Source organism: Meriones unguiculatus, chromosome 8 (genome assembly GCF_030254825.1).
Source record: "Meriones unguiculatus strain TT.TT164.6M chromosome 8, Bangor_MerUng_6.1, whole genome shotgun sequence".
NCBI lineage: Eukaryota > Metazoa > Chordata > Mammalia > Rodentia > Muridae > Meriones > Meriones unguiculatus.
Window position 1 is genome coordinate 35784787 of NC_083356.1, and position 22629 is coordinate 35807415.

General features: G+C 39.6%; 1 protein-coding gene across 4 annotated transcripts in view; it reads left to right on the plus strand.

The window, feature by feature from the left end:
* Adcy8 (adenylate cyclase 8) overlaps window positions 1-22629 on the plus strand; it is a 217720-nt gene that overhangs the window by 121246 nt on the left and 73845 nt on the right. For 3 of the 4 annotated variants that reach the window (XM_060389349.1, XM_060389350.1, XM_060389352.1), the window contains exons 7-8: window positions 1458-1728; window positions 18830-19027. In XM_060389349.1, the coding sequence (XP_060245332.1) occupies window positions 1458-1728; window positions 18830-19027 (469 nt within the window). The remainder of the gene's footprint in view (window positions 1-1457; window positions 1729-18829; window positions 19028-22629) is intronic. The other variant, XM_060389351.1, reaches the window with a different exon arrangement.

Here is a 22629-nt window from a genome sequence, read left to right on the forward strand (position 1 = left end):
TATGTTAAATGGTCAGAAGGGGAAGCAGAAGTTTTACTGAAAGTACAGTGCACGCCTAAAAACTCAAAAACTCCTGACATTTAAAAATAAAAGAATTCTTCATTGTTTATTTGAATAGTCTGCTTTTGGAATCACAAAACCCAAACAAATAATTATGCATCCATTCATTCATTTACTCAGAGGAGCACAGAGTAGGCTTAGCAAACTTTTAAGCTAAACCCAGAAGTAGGACACATTTAACAAGCCTGCAATCATATGCTGAATTGAGAGAAATGACAGTTGCTTGAATAGCTGAACACAGCATGGGGCCAGGAATGAAGGCATTTCTGACTATGGACTTTGAATGGCTGAATCAGTGACAGAGGCCTCATTCAGAAGTCAGGCTTCTGAGAGTCTGATTTAAGAAGGCATGGGATATATCACAGTGAGATCACCTTACATTTTAAAGAATACAAACAATTTAAAGTATGTGTTGTCCTTGCTGTATGGTGTTCTATAAAGTGCCTTGACTTACACAATCCAACTCTTGTATATTCACAATAAGAGTATAAGGTGGGTCTATTACCTTTGCCATGTTTGTGGAAGACAAATAGACTCAGAAAAGTTAATTCATTTCTTCCAAAGTCTTCTAGCTAGAAAATGGAAGAGTCAGAGTTGAAACCGATCAATCAAGCAACAAAATCCTCAGTTTTGCTTTTCTTCACAGACCACAACACAGCAGAGTAAGTGCCTGACTTTTAGTTAGACAGTTCTGAGAAGAGAAAATATCTTTCTTCCTGATAAGGAATGACAGTGTGAGGCTGCCACAAATGGAGCTTGATCACATATTATTTAATCTGAATAAAAAAGACGCGGACTGTGAGCTACATGAGTTAACTTAGTTTGTGAGTGAACCCTGACAGCTTTCATCTTGCATGTTGCATGTTGCTCCCTGCTCCTTTCAATACATATTAGAAGGCAAATCACATCCGCCAGTAATTTTCTAAAAAGGGTGTTCCATGTATCCCTGTTGACTTACAAAACTGAACCTTGTTCATAAGATGATTGTAAATAAGTTGGACAAATAAGGTACAGATACATAAAATGTGAATTGACAGGGCAAGCTCTGAGAGAGTAAGAGAGCCACACTCTGAGATGATTTAGTTATACTTGGAATTCCATATGATTTCTTCCTCCAGTATAGCCAATCCCATTGAAATAAATTTCTGGTTCATAGAGAGTGTTGACAGTAACAAGAAAAGCCAAAATAGGTTCTTCATTGTCATCATCATCCGGGCCATTATTGGGAAGCTTCAGTGCCCTTGGATGAAGGACTTCTAGTTTATTTTCATTTGGTTTTTCTTTCCACTTCTGAGTGGGACAAATTTGTCCTCAAGAATGTGTGGTAGCAGTATCTTATGTACAGCCATAACTGGGCAGCATGAAGAATTGTAATAATCCCTTCTCTGTATGAACAGGAGAATTCACATCTCCAAAGCCACGCTGGATTGCCTCAATGGTGACTATAATGTGGAAGAGGGCCATGGTAAAGAGAGGAATGAATTCTTGAGGAAGCACAATATAGAGACCTATTTGATTAAGCAACCCGAGGAGAGTTTGCTCTCCTTGCCTGAAGACATAGTCAAGGAGTCGGTGAGCTGCTCAGACAGGAGAAACAGCGCGGCAACGTTCACAGAAGGATCCTGGAGCCCAGAACTGCCCTTCGACAACATCGTGGGCAAACAGAATGTAAGTCCTCCCTTCCTTCTTCCAGTTAGCAACAAGCGCATGTCTGAGTGCGTCTTCAACCAATAGCCTCAGAGGAAATCGGTTCAGTTTTAACCTTTTCTCTACTGAGCACCGCAATTGAAAATGATCAAACAAATTTCCTTGGGACAGAATTAACCTACGTGTGCAATTTCAGGAAAGGGCAGAAATTTCAAGTTCCTGACACCCCCTTAATTTTTTGATGCTAAAAATAAATGCACTGTGAAGCATAATAGCATAACTATCAAAAAAAATAGATACGGCTTATATTGTAAAAGTTGAGTCCAGGGTCATTAAAAATGGTTACATAGGTGAAAATGCCCCCTTTACCCAATACTTCTGAGTCTTCCTCTGAAATTCAAAATCAGGAAGACCGATTTTGACAGGGAAACAGGAAACCAATTGCTGAGTGGTGCTGAGGGTGGGGTGGGGTGTCTCTAGAATGGCATGCAGTTTCAAACCGTTCCTGTGATTCTAGTCTTTCATAGCATAGCTTTGCTTCTTACATAAAGGAAATGGCTACAAAATCAGCACAGAAGGAACAAGTCAGTGATAATCAAAATTGCCTTTTAAAATTATTTATTCAGATAGCAGCATCACATTAATTTCAGTGATTAATACTTTGGCTCTGAGAAGCTATGCAGAGGTGAGGTGCAACAAGGACCAGAACCCAAGTGGAGAGTCCCTTGAGCTCAGAGCCCCAGCAAAGCACCTATTCTTATGAGTGTCTTCCTTTTCTCCATCTAGACAGAGCACATGTACTTTGGCTCTGAGAAGCTATGCAGAGGTGAGGTGCAACAAGGACCAGAACCCAAGTGGAGAGTCCCTTGAGCTCAGAGCCCCAGCAAAGCACCTATTCTTATGAGTGTCTTCCTTTTCTCCATCTAGACAGAGCACATGTATTTAAAGTTCTGTTAGCTGGTTTAACTCTACCATAGCTGTTCCCAACAGGTTCCGAAGCCAAACAGAAGCCAAGAGTACTGTGGAGCATGTAGACCAAACCAACAGTATTTGAGTTTTTATGAAAACATTGAAGGGTGATTTTGTTGTTGTTTGCTTGTTTTTGTTTTGTTTTGAGACAGACTCTCACTATGTAGCTTTGGCTGGCCTGGAACTTGCTATGTAGATCAGGCTGGTCTAAAATTCACAGAGACCTGCTGGTTTCTGCTGGTATTAAGCCACCATGTCCCATAGTGATTTTCTGATTTTTATACCCATAGACCTGAGCATTTCTTACTAGCTCTTGAATAGAAGACATCTGTCTGTTAAAAGCCATTTAAAGTGAAACAGATTAAATACTGGAAGTCTGCACTCTTTTCTCTGTATTTGTAGATGTACAGGAAGGAGCTATGAGACAAAGCATGTGTCAAATTCTAACAAGAAAAACTGCAGACTGAACCAACCCAGCATGCTTTGCAATATCTATACTTAGGCTTTTACTACTCTTTTGTGAATATTTAATTTACACACAAAATAGTATTATGCCTCCATAGGTCATAAATAATTTCAGTTCCTCCTTTCCACCCCTGAATTGACATACATGTTATAGTCTTCTATAAATAAAATAATGATATACATACTTTTTGGAGCATATTCATGGCCAACTGAAAGTGTTCCTTCTGTTTCCTCTGGCTATTATGAGCTGGAGCCCAGATGCTGGTTTTTGTAAAGGAGATAGCTGCATCCTAACCCAGACATGCTTCAGTAATTTCATATTCAGTTCTCTTTTCTAGTTGTTCTGCTTTTATCTTTCCTTTGGAGAACTACATTCAAGCTGGTTGTGGGAAACTGGAATAGGTCTCTATTGTCCTAATCTCAGTTGTTCCTGCCCTTGCTGCTAATAACTGAGAACCAAGAAGGGAGAACTGGAGAGACACAATTTCATTCCATGGTTGATTGACCTGGTAAAACTTTTATGAGAAACTGAAACATTACTTTGGTAATTTCCTGAAGATTTTTGCTGATAACAACAAATGGTTACTATAGAAGATGTCAAAATAGTCAATATATTTGTATTTTATATTTTGCACAATGTCCAAGTTTCGCGAAGTTGTAACCTAGCTGTACCATCTTCTGTGTGAATATTTTCAATTTATGTTGGTGTCTTCATACTAAAGAGCCAGGAAATGTGTGCTGATCTCTATGAATAAACATGTGTCGCTAATAACATTTTGGAAATGACTGAACCGATTAAAATGATCACAACCATTCAGAGTTTATACTTATGCTTAATTTTAGAAATCAGTGAGACATATGCTCAATTCAGAGACTTAATGTGTCCCTGGAAGAGATCAATGCTGGTCTGGGTGAGCCTACACTGTGCCAAAATACCCAATCAATTCCACAGAAGCCCAGACAACCTAGTATTTGCATAATATAGATAAACTATACTTACGCATTGTTAAAAAAAACTCCCAGCCAAATTGGCCAGATGTTTTGGCTTCTAGTGATTCATAATGTGTGCTTAGAAATGTTTTTAATGACATATATAGCTGTGTCATATTCTGTGTTGCATATACAGATGTTCACATAGCTAAATCCTCATATATCCATTCAATAAGTATTAATTGAGCATCTATTGTAATGCCAGCTATAGGAAGAAAAGGAGAAAAAAAAGAATTAAAGAAAAAAACATTTTTAGAGATAAAGTTAGGCAGGGGTTTGTGTGTTTCAGAAAGATGGGAATTACACCTGTTTTTCTTACCATTATTTGATCCAAAAACAAGATCATATCTGATAAATCACATGACATGATTAATTTATCTAGTGGAAAAATGAAATGGTAAGCATGGATAGTACAGGAAGCAGAGCTGGGAAAATGAGACCATCTGACCTTGAGGAATACTATACAGAAGGCAAACGAGAGTAATAATAAGCTAAGAACGAAAGCAACCAGGAGCCACCTGGAGGGCGGGGATTGGGTGTCATGGAAATCCAGAAAGTCCAGCATTTTCAAAGTAAGGAGCCATCAGCAATAACATGGACATTCAAAACCACCCACTGGAACTAGACGGAAGAAGTCTTCCTGGCAAGATACAGAGTTGGGAGTTGGTGAAGTCAGAAGCCTGGATGTCATAGACGATTAAGGAGGAGTCTGGGCTTCTCAAAACTCCAATTCTAGTGCTCTCCCATCCTTTTCGTTTTAGTCATCTACCCGTGGCTTACAGGAACAATTCATCTGACCCTCTGGTGAGTTTCCCAGTCCCTGTCTGCTTCATTTTGATGTTGGGCATTTTTTCTGCTCCCATATGTCCATCCACATGGGTTAAAATTGATAATTTCAGCCTGGCTGGGTGCTGACATTCAGGTTGTTCTTAAGCACACTGAAGACCAGTGCTCTGCAACCCCGAATCCAGACATGTGCAAGTGTTCTGCCCAGGATCTTGATCATGTGAACTTTACTGGATCTTGGCTCAGTCACCACTAGATCCTCCCATGTCCCAGGTTTCTAAGTGTAAGAAAGTAAGAAAACCAGAAGACAAGGGGACTGCCAGAATTTAAGGTTACAAAACTAGAAATTGGTAGGCCAAAAAGGACATATTGCATATTTGTTAGGGAATATACAAATCTGAAAGTAAGGTTATAGGAATTTCAGAAAGAAAGAAAAAAACTGAACTTGAAATAATGTGTTGGTTTTACATTAAATATTATATTTTGATCTTCTGGTACTGTCTTAAAAATCTCTGTCTAGGATTAAGCTCCTATGACCACCATGACTTAACAGGTCAATAGTCTAGATGTGGGGAACCTAATGGTGAAAACACAAGTCCCTGTCCTTGGTTCTTGTCTTCCAGGAGCTTAAATTTCAGCGGAGTGGGGGAGTGCAGAGATTAACCAAAAAAAGTGAGTGGTATTTAAGAAGTAACAATATATGACTAGGGGGTAAACATACTCTCTGCAGGGGCAATTTTCAAAAATACCTTCCTGAAGATTCCATACCAGTGCTAAAAGAGCCCTCAACACAAATTTGCCAGGATAAATGTATATTACAGAAGAAACAGTACAAAATCTTTGAGGGAAAAAAAAACACAGCAGTATTTTTAAGTAAGTGTTCATAGCTAGAACATAGTGGGCAGAGGAGAAACAGACCCCAGGAGAAAATAGAGCAGAGGAAAGCTTAGTCTCTCAAGCTTGTGCAGCCTTTATTTTACTCTCAGGGGAGTGATATCAAGGTTTAAGCAGGACGGTGGTGTGATCTGATTTAGACTTTTAAGGGACTGTTTAGACTGCCATCTGGGTAACGGATTGCAGGGTAGAAGTGGACTTGACAGACAAAATGTATCTTAAACTCAGAATTTGTAAGAAGATGGCAAGGGAGAAGCTTTTATATTGCTGTTAAATATTTGTGAAGGATATTAATAATTTTAGTTGGATTTTATGGCAAGTAAAATGCCAGGAAACATGGAGTTATGCTTTTAGGAAAAAGGCTCCTCTTTGGAGTCTGGTATCTGTCTCCAGTCAACGTAAAATGGTCAACTTCATCCTACCCATCTCTTTTATATGCTGGAGGGCCTGAGATTCCATATGTTATTCCATAACTCCTCAAGGCCTTTTAAAAGACTTACTTAGAGAGAGAGAAAAAAAACTATTTGGTATTTCCAAAAGCACACTTTAGTCACTTCTACCCAACAAACTGACCTTGATATCCTGAAGTTAACGTATGGTGACTCTGAGATTTTTATAATCCACAAAACAGACCGAAAGAGAATGGCTTCACTATTTATAGAGTATAGGTAAATACCCACATGTCACTAGCATTTTGCCCATTCTTTCCACCTAACTCTCAGAGCAGCCTTACATTGTCATTACCTCAATACTTGACTTACACATAAGAAAAGCATTTATGGGTACGATAGCCCACTTAATTCTCTGAAGGATATGTACCAAAACACAAAGCTGGAATTAGAACCAAGTTAGGTCTAACCCCCCAAAACCATGTATTTTCCATCCTTCTACAATACCACCTCCTTAGCGTCCTAAGTTTGTTCAGAGTTTCTACTGTCTACTGTGTTTTTCAAGCTAGTCAATTCTAGAAGGTGTGTATCTGTGTATTTTTGTGTCTGTGTATTCTGAGACACGTGGGTCTCTGGCTCTCACAGTCTACTTAGAATATTCTGTAATAGCTCTAAGAATTGATCACATGTAACTTTCTACTTTACCTAATTAGATAGCTATTAATCACTTGAATATTTATTTACCTAGTGACAAAATATGCAAGAAACGATTCAACTTAGTCCCATTTGGACTGGAGAATGTTGAGACCAGAGGAATGAAATGCTGAGAGAGGGGCTGGCTGGGCTGGTGGCGTGAAGCAGGAACACCCCAAGGGTGCTATGATTTCTGCTGACCCCACTAGCAGTTCTCTCAAAGCCAGTTCTCTACATCTTTTGGAAGAAAAGGAAAAATTCTCATGGAATATCTGACCAGATTACACCTGTCCTACAGGTTTCTTGTTGACTACCCAGTTTCTCATGGTAAACTGGTCCTACATACAACAAGTTTCATGATCTTCAGATAAATTTCTTCATGGTCCCAGAGTGTGTTCATAGAAAGACCATTAAAAAAAAGCTTAAAGAAAATAGCAGAGTGAACAGATTGCCCTGATTTCCCAGATTAGTAAGTTACTAAGCTATTTTGTGTAGCCACACTTTCTGTCCTCAGCTCAGTGTAGTCATATACAATGGCAGAACTAAAATGGCTAAGGCAACAGTCCCTCTCAGCTCTGACCACCACAGACACATGCCAGGTCTGCACTCTATCGTGTGACCTATCAGTGCTTCCAAATAATCCCTTCCAAATCCAAGGAGTACATGACTCAATAGCAAGTGATGATATATACTCTTTGTAGTCATTACAGGATAAAATAAGGGTTGTGTTTAAACTGTAATCCTAAAACAATGTAAAAGCATTTGAAGTAAACTCTTTCACAACCAAGGAGTGAAACACCACTCTCTTAGCATTCTTTATAACTAAGTTTTGACTTCATGGAGATAAATATCCAATTATTATCCCAAGCACCGTTGCACTTTGCCTACTTTCAGCATTCTTCTTTACCATGACCATTGTGTTCTCATCAAGTAACATCCCTCAGACTTGAATCCTTTCCTACTTTTTGTTCCTAAGTACTAGGCTATAAACTAAGTGCTAGGCCTTTCTTTTTTCATGCATATACATGCCCACAAGACAAGAACATGCTAAGTTCAAACTCATTTTAGTTGTCACACTCAAGAAGAGCAAGTGTCTCTTGCTTGTTAATTCATCTTTCAAGTACTTGTTGAATAACTGCAGTTGGTTAGATATGGCTCCAGTGTGGGCACAGACGAATGAAGAAGGCTGCCTGGATGCCTAGGAGCTTTTGATTAAGGGCAGATATTGATGTGTCACTGGACTCAGTGTGAACATTGCTATGATTATAGGACAGTGTAATAAAAAAAAAGTAAAATTGATCTGAGGGAATCAGGGAAGATCTTTTCAAGGACATAATGTTTAGCTGAGATCTACAGGAAGAGATAAGCCAAGAATGAGAAAGCATGACAGCAAGGAATTGAAAAGCAAATCTACTCTCTTAACCTGCCTTTCTATTGCCCTAAAACAAAGCATGGGATTCTCTTTTCCTACACAGAAATTAACTTCAGCTTACTACCACTGAAAACATCTAAAATGTTGGACACTGGTATTAAAGAAGAAGATACTTTCTTGAGGTCTACTGTTTCTGCTCATTTTCAATCTCATTACGCAGAAAATTACAGGCTAATTTTTCTCCATGGGTAATTTGTTTTTAATGATTTTAGTATTAGGTTTGGTTTTGGCATTCCATGGATGAGACATCTATTGAGTTGGTGCTGAGAATATGGAAGATTTTGGAAAATCTCCTATAATTAATCTATAGTGTTTCAGTAACAGGACTTTTCCTGATGTCATAACCCCAGATTGCCTTGCACTTGACTCTGAAGACAGCTGCTGAGTTCAGCCCTGGAGTCATTAGAGGGTCTAGTTTTTCCCTCAGTTCAGAAAGGCGAGTTGATTTGAAGCCTTTCATGGAGCACTTAGTGGATTAAACAGACCATTGGATCCATTAACTTTGACTAATTACCCCTTCCTTTCCCTGAAGCTCTTGGGTAGATGTAAGTAGAAGAGATAAAGTTAGATATATTGATGTAGCTTCTACAGAATTACGGATCTAGATATCTTTGTTTAAGTTGGCAAATGGACAACAAATGGACAACAGTTACATTACACACATTACTGATGGGAACTTTTAAAAAGGCAATCAACTGGACTCTTCTAGCACCATGGATAGACCTAGAATTTGCAAGTCACAAACTGTGGTCTGATAATTAGGAACCACTGAGTGATCATAGGTGGAATTTGTTTGTTTTACAGTAGTGGTGATGGAAACCAGAGCCTGTAACATGTTAGGCAAACACTCAACCACTGAGCTACATCTTCAGCTCCCCACTCCTTTTTTAAATTTTGAGACAGGATCACACTAACTTGGTCCATTGAACTTTAAATTCACTCTATATTCCAGACTGCCCTCAAAGTTTCATGCCTTCTTGCTTCAGCCAGTAAGTAAATGGATTTACAGGCCTGTACCTCCAGGCCTGGACTGAGAGCAATATTTTAAACATATGGGAATAGGTCTGAAAAACAACAGCAAATACCTGAATTTTTCGTGAACTAAATTTCCTAATTTGGGGAAGAGAAGTGGGATTTATTTTGTATTGATCCCAGAACCCACTTATCCAATGCCTGGGCAAACTGGTTTATGGTAAAATTTCTCATTTAAGCTCTGTCCAGTTGTTTTCAAACTTAGGTCATAAGGGACAGCTTCCATTATTTTGACACAGTGAAATTTGTATCTGTGACATTCTTTTATCTTTTCTAACAATATTGCATTGGTTGCTAACATTTTCTCCAGTTCTTCAGTGGTATATCCTGATTACCATCTTTTACTAATGTCACTGAAGTCTCATTGTCCTGGGGTAATTTAATTCCAGCCAAGTAAAGATATTGGATATTTTTGTTAGCATAGACAGCCTCATGATAGCTATTGATATGTATGCTTATTTTAAATTGACTTGGCATTAATATGGAACTTCAGTGGCCTGTCTTGTGAAATATGCAGGACTGATGGAGCTTTTTGCAAGTCCCTCTATCCCTGCCCTCACTTCTCAAGGATCTCCTGTGAATTCCAGGTGGTGAGGTATTGGATTCAACACTGTCTGTTTGGACTCTGGGGTTATGATATCACTTTAAATACCTTAAAAGATGTCTTTAGGTTCTGAGGTTCTGTAAAGTGTTACACGTCTTGTGTGTGGTAGCTTCCACCAAGGAGTGCGTATCTTGGAAGCACTTAGTAGCAAAGACTGTTTTAAGAGACTAGCTCAGGAACAAACACTGAGGATAGCAACTCAGAGAAGCTGGACTGATCGGACAATTCTGATTGGAAGTGTGTACTAAGTACGCTAGAGTGAGAGGAAGAAGACACAGCCAAAGTCCTAAACACTCTCACCCTAGAAGGTGATTTCTTCTTGTCTCCATTTCGCCTAGTTTTGAACTCTGTAATTCCAGCTACAGGGGGTCAAGCTTTCATGACTCCCCCCCCACTTCCTCACACACATGTGCACATGTTTTCACACACACACACAAATAAAAATAAGGAATAAAAGTATTGATAACTATATTTGATTAGTATATTATATGATTATATCTGAACAAATCATTCTAACACCAATCATTAAAATACCAATCATGAGTCATTTATCAGTAACTCAAAATTTACTTCTCTTCTTGAAGGAGATTAAAACCTAGATAACCTATAAACTTTCCCAAATTTCTTTTTAGAAAACACATACATGTATAAACCTGGACTCAGGCACATCGACATAGCACTGACATTTCTGAAAAATGGTATTTTATATATTGGGGGACTTGGGCTGGGTAATTTGGGTCCTCATATATGTTCTTTATTTACTTCTTGAGTTGAAATTTTTCAAGCTGTGGACTCAAGATCATTTGGTCCATGGGCTGGCGCTCACCTGTACAGCCACACAGCCTGGCATTTTGGCTCAATGATTTCAGTGCTAGGGCTACCTGGGTTCACACCTCCCTGTGTTCCCATAAACAACCTATTATGTGTCAACAGCTCTCTCCCACTCACAGGTGAATTAGGGGTCCCTTCCCCCTCTCTGTCTTACCCTGTCCCAGGATTTATTCTACCTGAACTTGACATAAAGTCAGGATTGAACGCATTACCATGTATAAACTATTTTAAGGCTGAAATTTCCATTGGCAATGTACTTCCAATTAGGTAGCTTCAAATTTGTCATGTGTAAACAGATAGACCTCGTTGTTTCAAGCAGCCAGCTGAAGATTCAAAGCTGCCTTGCTTCACTAAAAATGGCCCAGGTTGCAGAGACTCAAATACCATTATGTTTCTCCATTCTGAATCTAAACAAGCTTTTCAGACAGGAAAGTATCTGTAAGGAAACAAAACAGTTACGTTTGCTGGGGTAATTAGAGCAGGGATTGGGAGCCAGAGTTGGGTGCTGGAGACATGCTCTTTGGGTTCTCATTATTCTGTTCTGAGACTTCTCTCAAGCCACCTGGAATTGTGCTTGCAGCTGAAGGCTCAGCCACAGCAGACAACCTGTGCACATCCCACCCAGGAAAATGAAGACCAGTATCTCTCTTTCCCAAGCTCGAGCTAGTAGTAGGAACTGAACTGGAAGGCTGACGCTTTATACATCAGGCAAAACATACAAAGAAAAGAGAGGTACTCTGTGTTTAAATATTCCTGGAGTTAAGTCCCCAAATACAAGAACTGTTTTAATGATGCCACTCACTCATACTTGCTAAAGGTCAAGGGTGAAGTCATAAGACTAGAATTAATTAGTACCAAATTAGTAAATGTGTCCAGAGTGATCGATCAGACAGCACTAAGAGTGCCTTGCTGCTTCTGTTTATCTCCTTCTTCTTCTCAGAGAGCTTGAAAGTGCAGGACACAAGGTGCAAAGGTCAGTCAAAAATTTTCACAGATCTTTCATCCTTAACACATTTTCCATGCAGACAGTATTTGGAAACACTGAGTTCTGCCTTAGGGTGGGATTTAACAGTGGCCCCAATTGACTGGGCCCTGAACTGTCATTATTTGCACATGTCTGGACTTTGGAAAACAAGGCACAAATGATCCTGGAATCCTCTGATAGGCTTCCTAGAAACTTCTGGACTGTTAATTCAGAAAACAGAGGGGACATTCTGACCCTTGTGTTATTCCATTTCCTGGAGTACAAGCTATAAGACTGTTATGAAGTACTTAAAGGTCTTCTGGGGGCAGAAGCCTGGGACTTCCTCCCACAGCAAAACCTCATTAGACATCCCGTTAGCTATGTGCAGAGAGAAGTTTTATTGCCATAAGTAATATGAAAAAGTAAGCCATATCCTTACCTAACATGTGCATTAAAAAGACCATGTGGATGTGATACTTCATTTTCCCTCCACGAAAGCAAGGAAAAGTGTGCCATTGACTATTGCACCTTGCTTGTAGGGACTAGCCCAAATTCCCTTTAGATTTTATTTCTATAAGAGAGAGAAAATGTTACATTCAGGTTTTGAAGACGTTATGTGAATATTTTCAGAAGTGTCACCCAATTGGTGTTTATCTAAATGCCACTCTGTGCCTTCTTAAAGAAAAGAACAAGATTTCAGCTCATATTCAAAGAAATTTGTGCTCCTCATCCCTAGATTTGGGGAAAACGCAATTCTGTCTTTTCCAAACATGACAACAGTCTCCTGAATCCAGTTCATTGAAACTATTCCAAGGAAGAGCTTTCTTAAAAAAAAAAAATGATAATTATTTAAAATGATGAATATGCAAATTAGCATGAGTCACTCATTGCTCCATGTACATATAGTTTGATAATTATATTACATGTGACTATAATTTATCAAAAACACAAATCAATTTTTTGTAAAGGAAGAGCCGTCTCTTATGATGATTGGATTTGTAATTTAACAAACAGTATAGGAAATAAATTTCATTAATTTATGTACATAGGCTATTCCCATCCAGTTTAAGTATTATTCTTATGTCCTTTAGGACTAAGGATGCTACATAAGAACCTGAAAGGAGATATCTTTCTCACAGCAGGCAGGTGGAATGACAGATGCTCAAGGCCAGGCACAAGATATGTTCCAGAGGTGATGGCAGGTTGGTCTGACAGTCAGTGAAAGCAGCCTTTGATCCTGCTGCTTCTGAGTGCAGACTCAGGTTTGAAACTGGAAGTAAACCATCTTTGAGAAATGACAGGCCTACTTGGTATAAGTGGGAAAGCCCTAGGTTTGCTGGACTTGTCATCCTCTATAGATCTTTCTAAAGTATAAGTAGACTGTCCTTAAGTCCACTTATCCACAACTTTTTATAACTGGATACCAAGAATACCGCAATCACCTCCCAGGAGGGCAAAAACTTATAGATCCTTTTTGTTTAGCCTTTATAAGCAAACCAGCTCAAGGGAAATTCTTAAGCTGTAGCTAGTATAGAAACTAAAGTTTTCTAGAAAAGAGCATTAGTTTAGGAAAGCTTCAAAGTTACCACTTTCTGACCTCAGGTCTCTGGTGCCCTGGAGTAGCATTGGGAAGTATAGTTGGAAAAGCCATCTCTGTATTCCCTAAATGTAAAGGGAACCTCATTCTGAGGTGCATCACAAGGATGTCTTTAAAGGTTCTTGTTCTTGGCTAGATTGTCAACTATCATGATAGTATCTTTTATTTCATAATGACAAAAAAAAACTAGAAATAAAAGCTTAAAATAATTTTATTTAGGAAGATTTGGTGCAGAGGATCTTTCTAAATTTAGAGTTTTGTAGAGGAAAATATGACATTTGGAGGACTAGCAACATTTTTCTGGAGATAATCTTCCTATGGGCAAACTTATATCCTTCTACTCAGTTGTTCAATCAATGTGTATTTATTAAAAAAAAAAAAACAAGCAAACACATCAGGTACCAGAATCTTTGTCATAGATGAGGCACTGTGTCTGATTTCAAGGAGATCAGAGACTAATAAATAAGCACACGCATGTTCAAGAAATTAATTGTGCCTGTTAAGGACAATGTAGGCTCAGCATAGACTCCCTGGAGGAGACCATTTCTGATTTCATTTTGAAAGGAGAGGTAAGACAAGTGCCCAGGAGCTGTGCCCAGGCTCTGTGTGTTCTGATGCATCAGGCAAAATCAAATGAGTAATTGTTTAACAGATCAGGTTTTGTTGGGTCTAAACTCCAGTACAGGGTTATATTCTATTTGCACAAAGTCTGATATCCATAAAGGAGTTAGCACATGATGTGACCAAACTAGAAAACATCAAGTGTGAAAAACAGGGTACCCAGGGAGCACCTGGGGAAATAAAATGAAATAGAAGCCAGTCTCCTGAAGAAGATAACTCAGCATTCTGGAAGGGGTAATATGGATGCAAACAAGTAGGTCTTATTCACAAACTGGTCCAGTTGAACAGAAGATGAAAATAAAAACAAGTAAGAAACTCAGAGCTTTGTTTCCAAATTAGCAACCCATGGAACACACAAAAATAATTCAAGAAGTTTGGGGTCAAAACTTTTGGACAGTGAAGAGTCTAAGAGTGTTGTGTCCGCAGGTGTTGTCCATGCTTTTACCCCAGTCATATATATTGTGAGAGCTCAGTAAGCGGCTATAAGAATGGGTTTGTTCAGCAAGTGTATCCCGAGCAACTACAAAATGTGAGCCATTGTCACAGGTAGTGGTCAGTAAAAAAGATCAAGTTTCCAGCCTCAGTGCAACTAGTGAAAGAAGCAGCAGGAAGGAAATATTAGATTCACATTTCCTGCCTGACTGGTCCACAGAAGCACAGTATCATGCAGAAGCCTGTCATGTTTGTGCTTCTTGGAGCAAATTGGGAAAGAGTGAATTGAAAGGAGTGACACTGTGTGATCTGATGCGCAGACTCTGCAGGGGTGCTTTGAAGGAAGGATGTGCTCAGGTTTATTCTCTGGCCTCTTCACTATGTTTTCTTTATGTTTCTATCAATTCCCCTCCTTCCTACCTGCCTCTGTCCCGTTTTATATTTTTTTAATGTAACCTGTTTAATTTAACCTGTGTTATCTGTGTAACTGTGCTATTAGAACTACACATTGGAGTCTGTTGGGGCCACCAGAGGGTACATAATTGAGGGCAATGACTCCTCTTCTCCTGAATCAGTAGAAAGGGTTCAGCAATGGGGAATAGGGTTCCCTTGAACCCCTCTTCATTCTACATCTAGTGGTTGATGGACCTTGTGGAAGTATTCCCAGCTGCTGTGAATTTTGAGTCGCAATGGCTGTGACATTTCACAGCTCTTTTCCCATCTTTCAGCTCTTACATCCTTTCCTAGTCCAGTTCCCACAATGAATGAATGAACTGGATGGGTCTCACAGGCATACCTTAGGCCTTAAGTTTAGTACTAGGAAACAAGGCCAAACAATGCTATGGCCACTCAGGAAGTGACAGGACTAGAAAGGAATCAGAGATAAAGTGAGTTTAAAGGAAAACAAGATGAATCCCACAGAGAATTTTTCATGACTTAAACCAAATGATGACCTTCCCACCCTCCCTCAAATACAGCTAACAAAAGACTCCCCAGACACTGTGGTGGTAACTTCCACAACTCCCACACTCTCAAGCAAGGCCTGATCTTTAAAATCTTGGCTATAGAATGTCTGTAATTCATGCAGGAACTTTGATGTGTCTTATGTGTGTGGAGAAGAGAGTAATTTCAGAAATATCTGAAGAGTATGAACCTCAGCAAAGATAATTGTGGGAATGACAGTATCTGTTTTACAATGAAAAGTTTAATATAAGAATTCAACACAAGGAGTAACTGACATTTCTACTGCTGTTCTGACCTGTCTGATATTTAAAGCACCAGATAAGGTGAACAGCATCACTTATTTATAGCATCATCTATTTATAACAGCACGACAACATCTGATTAGCATGAAATATATCACTACTTCGTTGTGAGTTCCTAAATGTCTAAAAATACCAGCTAAAACATAAAAATATATAGTATCGATGTTAAATGATATATTAATTCTATTTTAAAATGTCTATTTGAATATGTATTCAACTATATGTGCACATCTCATAATCAGATGTGCTGACAATGGTTCCCTCTTCCTTCCATTTCCTCCACTTATGTTTCTTATTCTATATTCACAGTTTAGAGGTCAACTTAAAACTGGAATCATTTGAAAACTCCAGCTGTTTTGACCTCATCTCAATCTAACTCTTATATGTTAGGTGACTTAAAAAGAAGAGAAAGTATTGTGCTATTAAAAATAAGACATTCTGGTGTGACGCTATATACACAAATGACTCACGTCACACATTACCCAGTTACTCCTTACAAATGATTCACTGTAGAAACAAAAGTATCTGGAATGCCAGTATTGGCAGCCTCAGCCCACTGATGATGTCCTATGATGAACATAGGACAAAATTCCAGTCTCTTTTGGTATAAGTTATCAAAAACCATCCCAAACTGTAGTCGCCAAAAAAGTCATGTATCTATTGCATGGATGTTACACAGAGGGAAATAATTGGCTTGCCTGTTTCTTATTTCTATTTGCTTGACCTCTGGAGATGACTTAGTTCTTATTATTATTATGTGTAGTTTAAATAAAGCTGTGGGTCTCCATCAAACATACTCCATCCCAGTTAGTAACTATATCTGCATGACACTGATAAAAGAGGGATGAAATAAATTTACTTTCATTGGGAACAAGTGCACTGATATACAGGAACCATTAGGAGAGCTCTGAGCAGTCAAGATTGTGGTCTCTACCTTATAGAATCCTCTTATCGGCAACCAACAACATTTACTCTGGTTTCCAAGGCCTTTTATAGATTAGAATCGGTTCCCGATGACATTTTTCAGCAGCCCCCATCAGCATGAGAAGAAATAAAAGCAAAACAGACAACTTATCTAATCATTTGTGGTCATTTGGGACATAGCCCAATAACAGAGCACTTACCTGATATGTGCAAGGTGCTGGATTTGACCCTCAGCCTCACCAGAGCAGTTAATGGTTAATTAATTAATTCAATGTGATCTAAGGGTTTTCTTTTATTCCAAGACTATGTCATTTTTGTTTGGGGAAAAAAAGCTCAAGCCCTTTTTAAATAAAATAATGGTGCTCAGCCTCTTGTGTTGATTTTATGTTAATCTTCTGTTGAGTACATGTGCCCTAAAGCTGCTCTTGTGGCCAACACTGCTACTGCAACAAATCTGTCCCCAAAACATGGTTTAAAAATTGCCTACTCTGTAAACCCTGGAGTGTTAGAGCTGCAGGCATGATGGGCTAGTGGAGTGGATATGCTTGATTTAATTAAAAGGAGGAAACCATAAGAAAATTAAATTTATAAACAGTAGTAGACATCTCTCAGTACAAAAACATGTATACACTGCAGCTAATGGACTCCAGCTGTAAGAACTTTCAGGGAACATTCTGGCATCCCTCAGTCACAAAGAACATCCATACAGGCGCAGCATGTGTATCCTTCCCACCTCCTCTCCAAGGCAAAAACATAAGTTACAACCAAGCTGCATGGGAAGAATTGCAGCCTATGAAACAAATGAGAGCTCCATGGAGGGACCACCAGTTCAGCTTCCTCGGCTGTATAACCACATCAATTCTCAAGCCTTCTGGACCCTGCTGTTCAATTTTCTGCAACATTGGTCCCTGCTTTTTCCAAAGGTCTATATGGCTTCAATGAAGTCAGAGCCCATGACTCCAGAGCTCAGACCCTGAAGTCAGTGGGTTCCTCTCAGCTTTGAAAGAGTTGTAGCTCTTGATTAAATCTCCCCAAGGCTATGTATGAAAAATAGGGGCCAGAGGCTCTTAAAATCCTCCATAACCATTCATGTGCTTTCCTGTGATGATTGTACAATCTGATGTCCGTTTAGCCTGCGTTTCAAGCATAGATAAACGATGTGTTTCATAGCTAACCTAAGAGGATGGCAGAGGCAAAGAGACGATGCGAATATGTACCGAGGTGGGGAGTTTGTGCTTCCTCATAGATGCACCACAGCTCTTCCTCCACTCAAGGAAATCCTTGATGGCGGATGGGACTTCTCTGTTCCTCTATTCCTTTAGGCCAACTTACAGTTTGTTTGATTTTAATTTTTAGTTTTCTTTAAAAAGCTATCTTAAATTGGAGCTGTGAATGAGTATTGCATTTGGCTAGAGACAGCCGATTAATCTTTTATCAGTGGCTGTTGAGTCACCAGGAGACAAGGTCTCTGATAGGTTCTCATGAGCCAATGCAATCTCTGCATCCATGTCCCCATGTTCAGTTACCAGTCATGGTGGTGCATCTTCCTCGACCCCATGCTGTGTAATCCTGGGATATAGTGAGATGCTGGAATTGCTCGCATTTTTTGCCTAAAGAATACTGTACATATATCTATATAAAAATATAGATATATATGGTTTTGTGACAGAAGAAAACATTCTATGGTAAAAAAAAAATTATTAATATTGGTCAAGTTTGAGAAGCAGAGCCTGGCACATATGACTGTGTTTGAGGAACACCTAAAAGGAAAATGGAAACTATGAGGCACCCCGAGTCTTCCCTTCCCCATTAAGTGAAAGAACTCATAGAAATGTGGAATCTGTTCAGTGGGAAGATATCACTTTGGTGGGCTTTCCAGATACTCGGACTTTCTGTCATTTCTTTGGTTCTCTTTCTTTCATACCTGGGATGAGCCTGGTTAGAGAAACAGTGGTGACTCACATTTCTCAGGCAACGGCTCCCTAAATGCCTCAGCCAAAGGAATTCAGTGTGGCTACACAGAGGAAAGAGAGTGTTCCTCTCAGTGTGACATTTTGCCAGGTTGTGTTTCTCTGAAACAAATGCTAACGAATCACGTGGGTGGTCTCCACGGACTACAACTGCATGGAATGCCATGACTGTGTGCAATGCAACATAATCTAAAAACATTGCCTTTCTTTTGGATCCTAAGGGGACTAGCAGGTTTATTGTGTTTGCATGTGCTTTCCCTCTAGACTCTGGCTGCCCTAACAAGAAATTCAATAAATCTGCTTCCAAACCATCTCGCACAAGCTTTGCATGTCCAGTCTGGGCCTGAGGAAATTAACAAGAGAATAGAGCATACCATCGACTTGCGGAGTGGCGATAAGTTGAGAAGAGAGCATATCAAGCCATTCTCACTGATGTTTAAAGACTCCAGCCTGGAGCACAAGGTAGAGCTGAGTCTCCACAGTGGCTTTTTCTGAAGTAAATCATTGTCAATGTTTGTGGGATTAGAGAGTGCAAGGGCTGTGGTCTTTTTCTCTGTCCATTGTTTGGTTAGGTTTGATTGGTTTTCTATTATTATCTTTGGAAATAAGAAGGCCATGAGAGGAGATGACCATTAGATACAGAGAACCTCATCTCTGTACTTTAAGGGAAAGATACCTAAAAGAGCAAAAATGCCTTGATTAATGAAGCATCAAAAGAGTTTCTTCCACGTTGAGACTATAAGGCCAAGAAACATTGCTAAGCCTTTGGATCCGCTTCTGGATGCATTCACTTCTGTTTGTAACCTTGATAGCCTATAGTGTGTAAACCTGAAGTGTGTAAGCCTGTAGTGTGTAAACCTCTCAAAACCTGATGTAAATGCAAGCAGCAAGCACTGTATGGATTAGATTTTTATACAGTATCCAATTATCCAGTTGTCTGCTGTATCAGACTCCACCCTTAATCTATATCTCATAATAAGCTGTAGATTCTGAGTCAGGCTTAATTCCTCCCTTGCTGTTTCTTTTTTATATGACCTTTGACCAGTAAAAAGACTCCTTTGAGCATGCACCCCTTTATGTAAAAGGAGGGTGCTATACATATCTCAAACACGAGTTGTCTTGGTTACTTTTTGTTATTGTGATCTAAAAAAAAAAAAAAAGACTGACAAAGCACTGAAGGAAGAAAGGATTTTTTTTTAATTATAGTAAGGTACAGTCCATCTTGGCAAGGTAATTGGGGTGCTTGAAGCGGTTGATCATATTACCTTCACAGTCAAGAGGAAAAGAGCAAGAACTGCTGGTACCCAGTTCTTTTTCATCTTTGTATTCAGTTCAGGGAGTCAGTCCGTGGAGTGGTGCCACCTACAGTTAGGGTGAATATTCTTACTCAATTAACTTAATCAACAAAATCATATGTGTGTCCAAAGGCTAATTTAATCCCCTCCAGGCATTCTCAGAAGTTCCTTTATTGGATGACTCTTAGTCCTGTCAACTTGACAAGCATAAACCATGATGCAAGGTACTATGAAGGTCTCCGAGACAATGCCTTGCTTAGGGAAATTGTTCAAATATGGCAAACCATCGCTGTGCTGATAACATTTTCTATTTCCTCCTTCTATCCCAACTCTGTATTGGGGAGCAGCAAAGATATATGCTTAATTGAACGACTACTTTTCGAGGTTAAGAGCAGACAGACCTTCCTTAGATGAGCACAGGAGGTGTTTGGCATCTGCAACAGCCTCCAGCAAGAACAGCAGGGCATTTGCAAGCAAATTTCAAGAGTTTGATCCATGACTGCATTGAGCCCCAGTTAACAATTCTTTTGTGAGTTTGCTCAGCTGCCTGGGAGACTGTGCTTTCTCCAGTAGGAGACTTCCACAACTGTGTGCACATGCCCTGTTTCTAGTGAGTTTCTCTGATCACTACTTACAGATTGCAAACTCTGAAATGAATGCCTTCCACCTTCAATCCCCAATTTAAATTCCATTGTGTCTATATACTAAGCAAACAGAAAAGAAAGAAACATTTTTGCCTCACTCAACACTCCCCAAAAATAGCAGGTGTGATTTTTCTTATTTGTAATATAATTAAGGGCTTACAGGCCAAAATTAAAATCATTTTGTTTCCTGAATACTCTACAAAAGGAACTAGGACAATGAGCAGAGTGGTTTTTCAGAGAAGCTTCTCAATTAGCTTGTAGAGACACTATAGTTCAGCCCAGAACTGAACAAAACCCTTTTATTCATTCTTGCTAAACCGTACTTGCCTCACTAGCACCCTAATTCCTGCAGACTGCAGTATCTAGTATGCTTTAGCTAACAGTGCCTGCATCTTATTTGCAGCTCCATAGTTCTAGAACAAAAAAAAAAAAAAAAAAAAAAATGGGTCTATGTCAGGGAAAGCATGTTTGGGCTGAGTTCTCTGAGCAGGGGAAGCTCTTCCAGAGCAGTAAGAGAGTGATACTCTGTGACACAGGGAGTGTGCACACTGATGATTCAGCCATGTGACATCTAGCATGTGCTCTATGGTTCTCAGTGGTGACAGTCGTAATATAAAACACTTCAGGAGACATTTAGCCCCCTCCCATAGGCCCCAGAGACTTTCCTCAGTGCCTCTCCCTCTCTCATCCTCTCTAGGGAGTAAGTTACTGCCCAGCAGAGAATATATAATAAGTGCCTTCAATTGAGTACTTATAGACGATAGTACAAAGTGACTGAAAGAACAGAATAAGGCAGACGCTATCATGAAATTCAGCTTTTGCTTGATCAAATGGCACAGAGAGAAACAGTTAGGAAGCTCAGGCTCTGGGGTCGAGAGTTGCTGTAACGCAAAGACCAGTGTTCTTGTTCACATCACGCCCTCTGCTCACGTTCCTAAGGCTTGCTCCTGCTGGTGCTTTCATGAAGAAGAAAAGGCTGTTCATCCTCATTATTTGTGAGTTTTGGATAGAAGAGAAAGAGGCAGATGGAAGAATAAGAAACAAAGGTTTAGCTAGAAAAATGTCCTAAAGCCTTAGAAAAGTATAAATGCAAGATTTTCAAAGCTTGGAATACTAGAATCAGAGAATAGCATTAGTGTGATCTACTGGCTTATTGCATCCTTAGAGAAAAGGTTATGCTCACATTTAACGAAGGGAACACGACCTGCAAGAGGCTAAACATCGGTCATAGAATTCCAAGCCAAGAACCAGGTTTTATTGACTCTATAAAAATCAGTCATCAGTCTAAGAATACTCCATTTTCTGCTTATCATTCAGGAATAAAAATTGTACCATACTAGGAATTTATGAGAAGCACACACAACACACACATGCACATGAATACATACACACTACATACAGAGAGCTAGCTGGGTTAGCACACTCAGGGTAAAGAAGACCAGAAAATAAAATCCACCCAGTGTATACCAGCCTTGAGGAACCCACATGCCTAATCCTGTCAGTGAGTAGGGAAATGGAAAGAATGTCCCAAGATCTAAATTTCAAAATGAATCTAGGTTTGCTCCCAAAGTCAGTCTGGATGTGTTCTAAAGAAAAAGAGAATTCGATACTACGATGGAGCAGCTGAGAGTGGCCATTGTCATGGTAAATTCTACCAGAGTGGACGCAGGACTAGCCACAGGATTATCATCATGGATTGCTGCAGCCATGAATCATCTGAAGGAATGGGCGGGCATGGGAGCGTTAGCAGGCCTTCTGGTGTTGGTCTCCTTGGTTTGCCTGTGGTATATATGCAAGATTAGAGTCTCACAACAGTGTGATGCAGCCATGATCATTCAGGCCTTTACAGCCATTGAAGCAGGACAGTCTCCCCAAGCATGGTTGGCTACCATAAAAAGCCAAAATGTTACGCTCAGGATGCGAGGCTAAGCACTGCACTCAGGGTCAGCCGCTTTAGACCCAGAGAAGAGCATGTCTGGTTGCATGCGGGTTGATGCCCCAGGTCCCGCCTCTGAGAAAAAGGTATCGGACGGGTCTGATGCTCTTTGGGTGGATGACACCTAAATGAACATCAGTACAAAGTCCCAATTTATTTCTAATATCAGAGATCAGACCTCTACTCTTG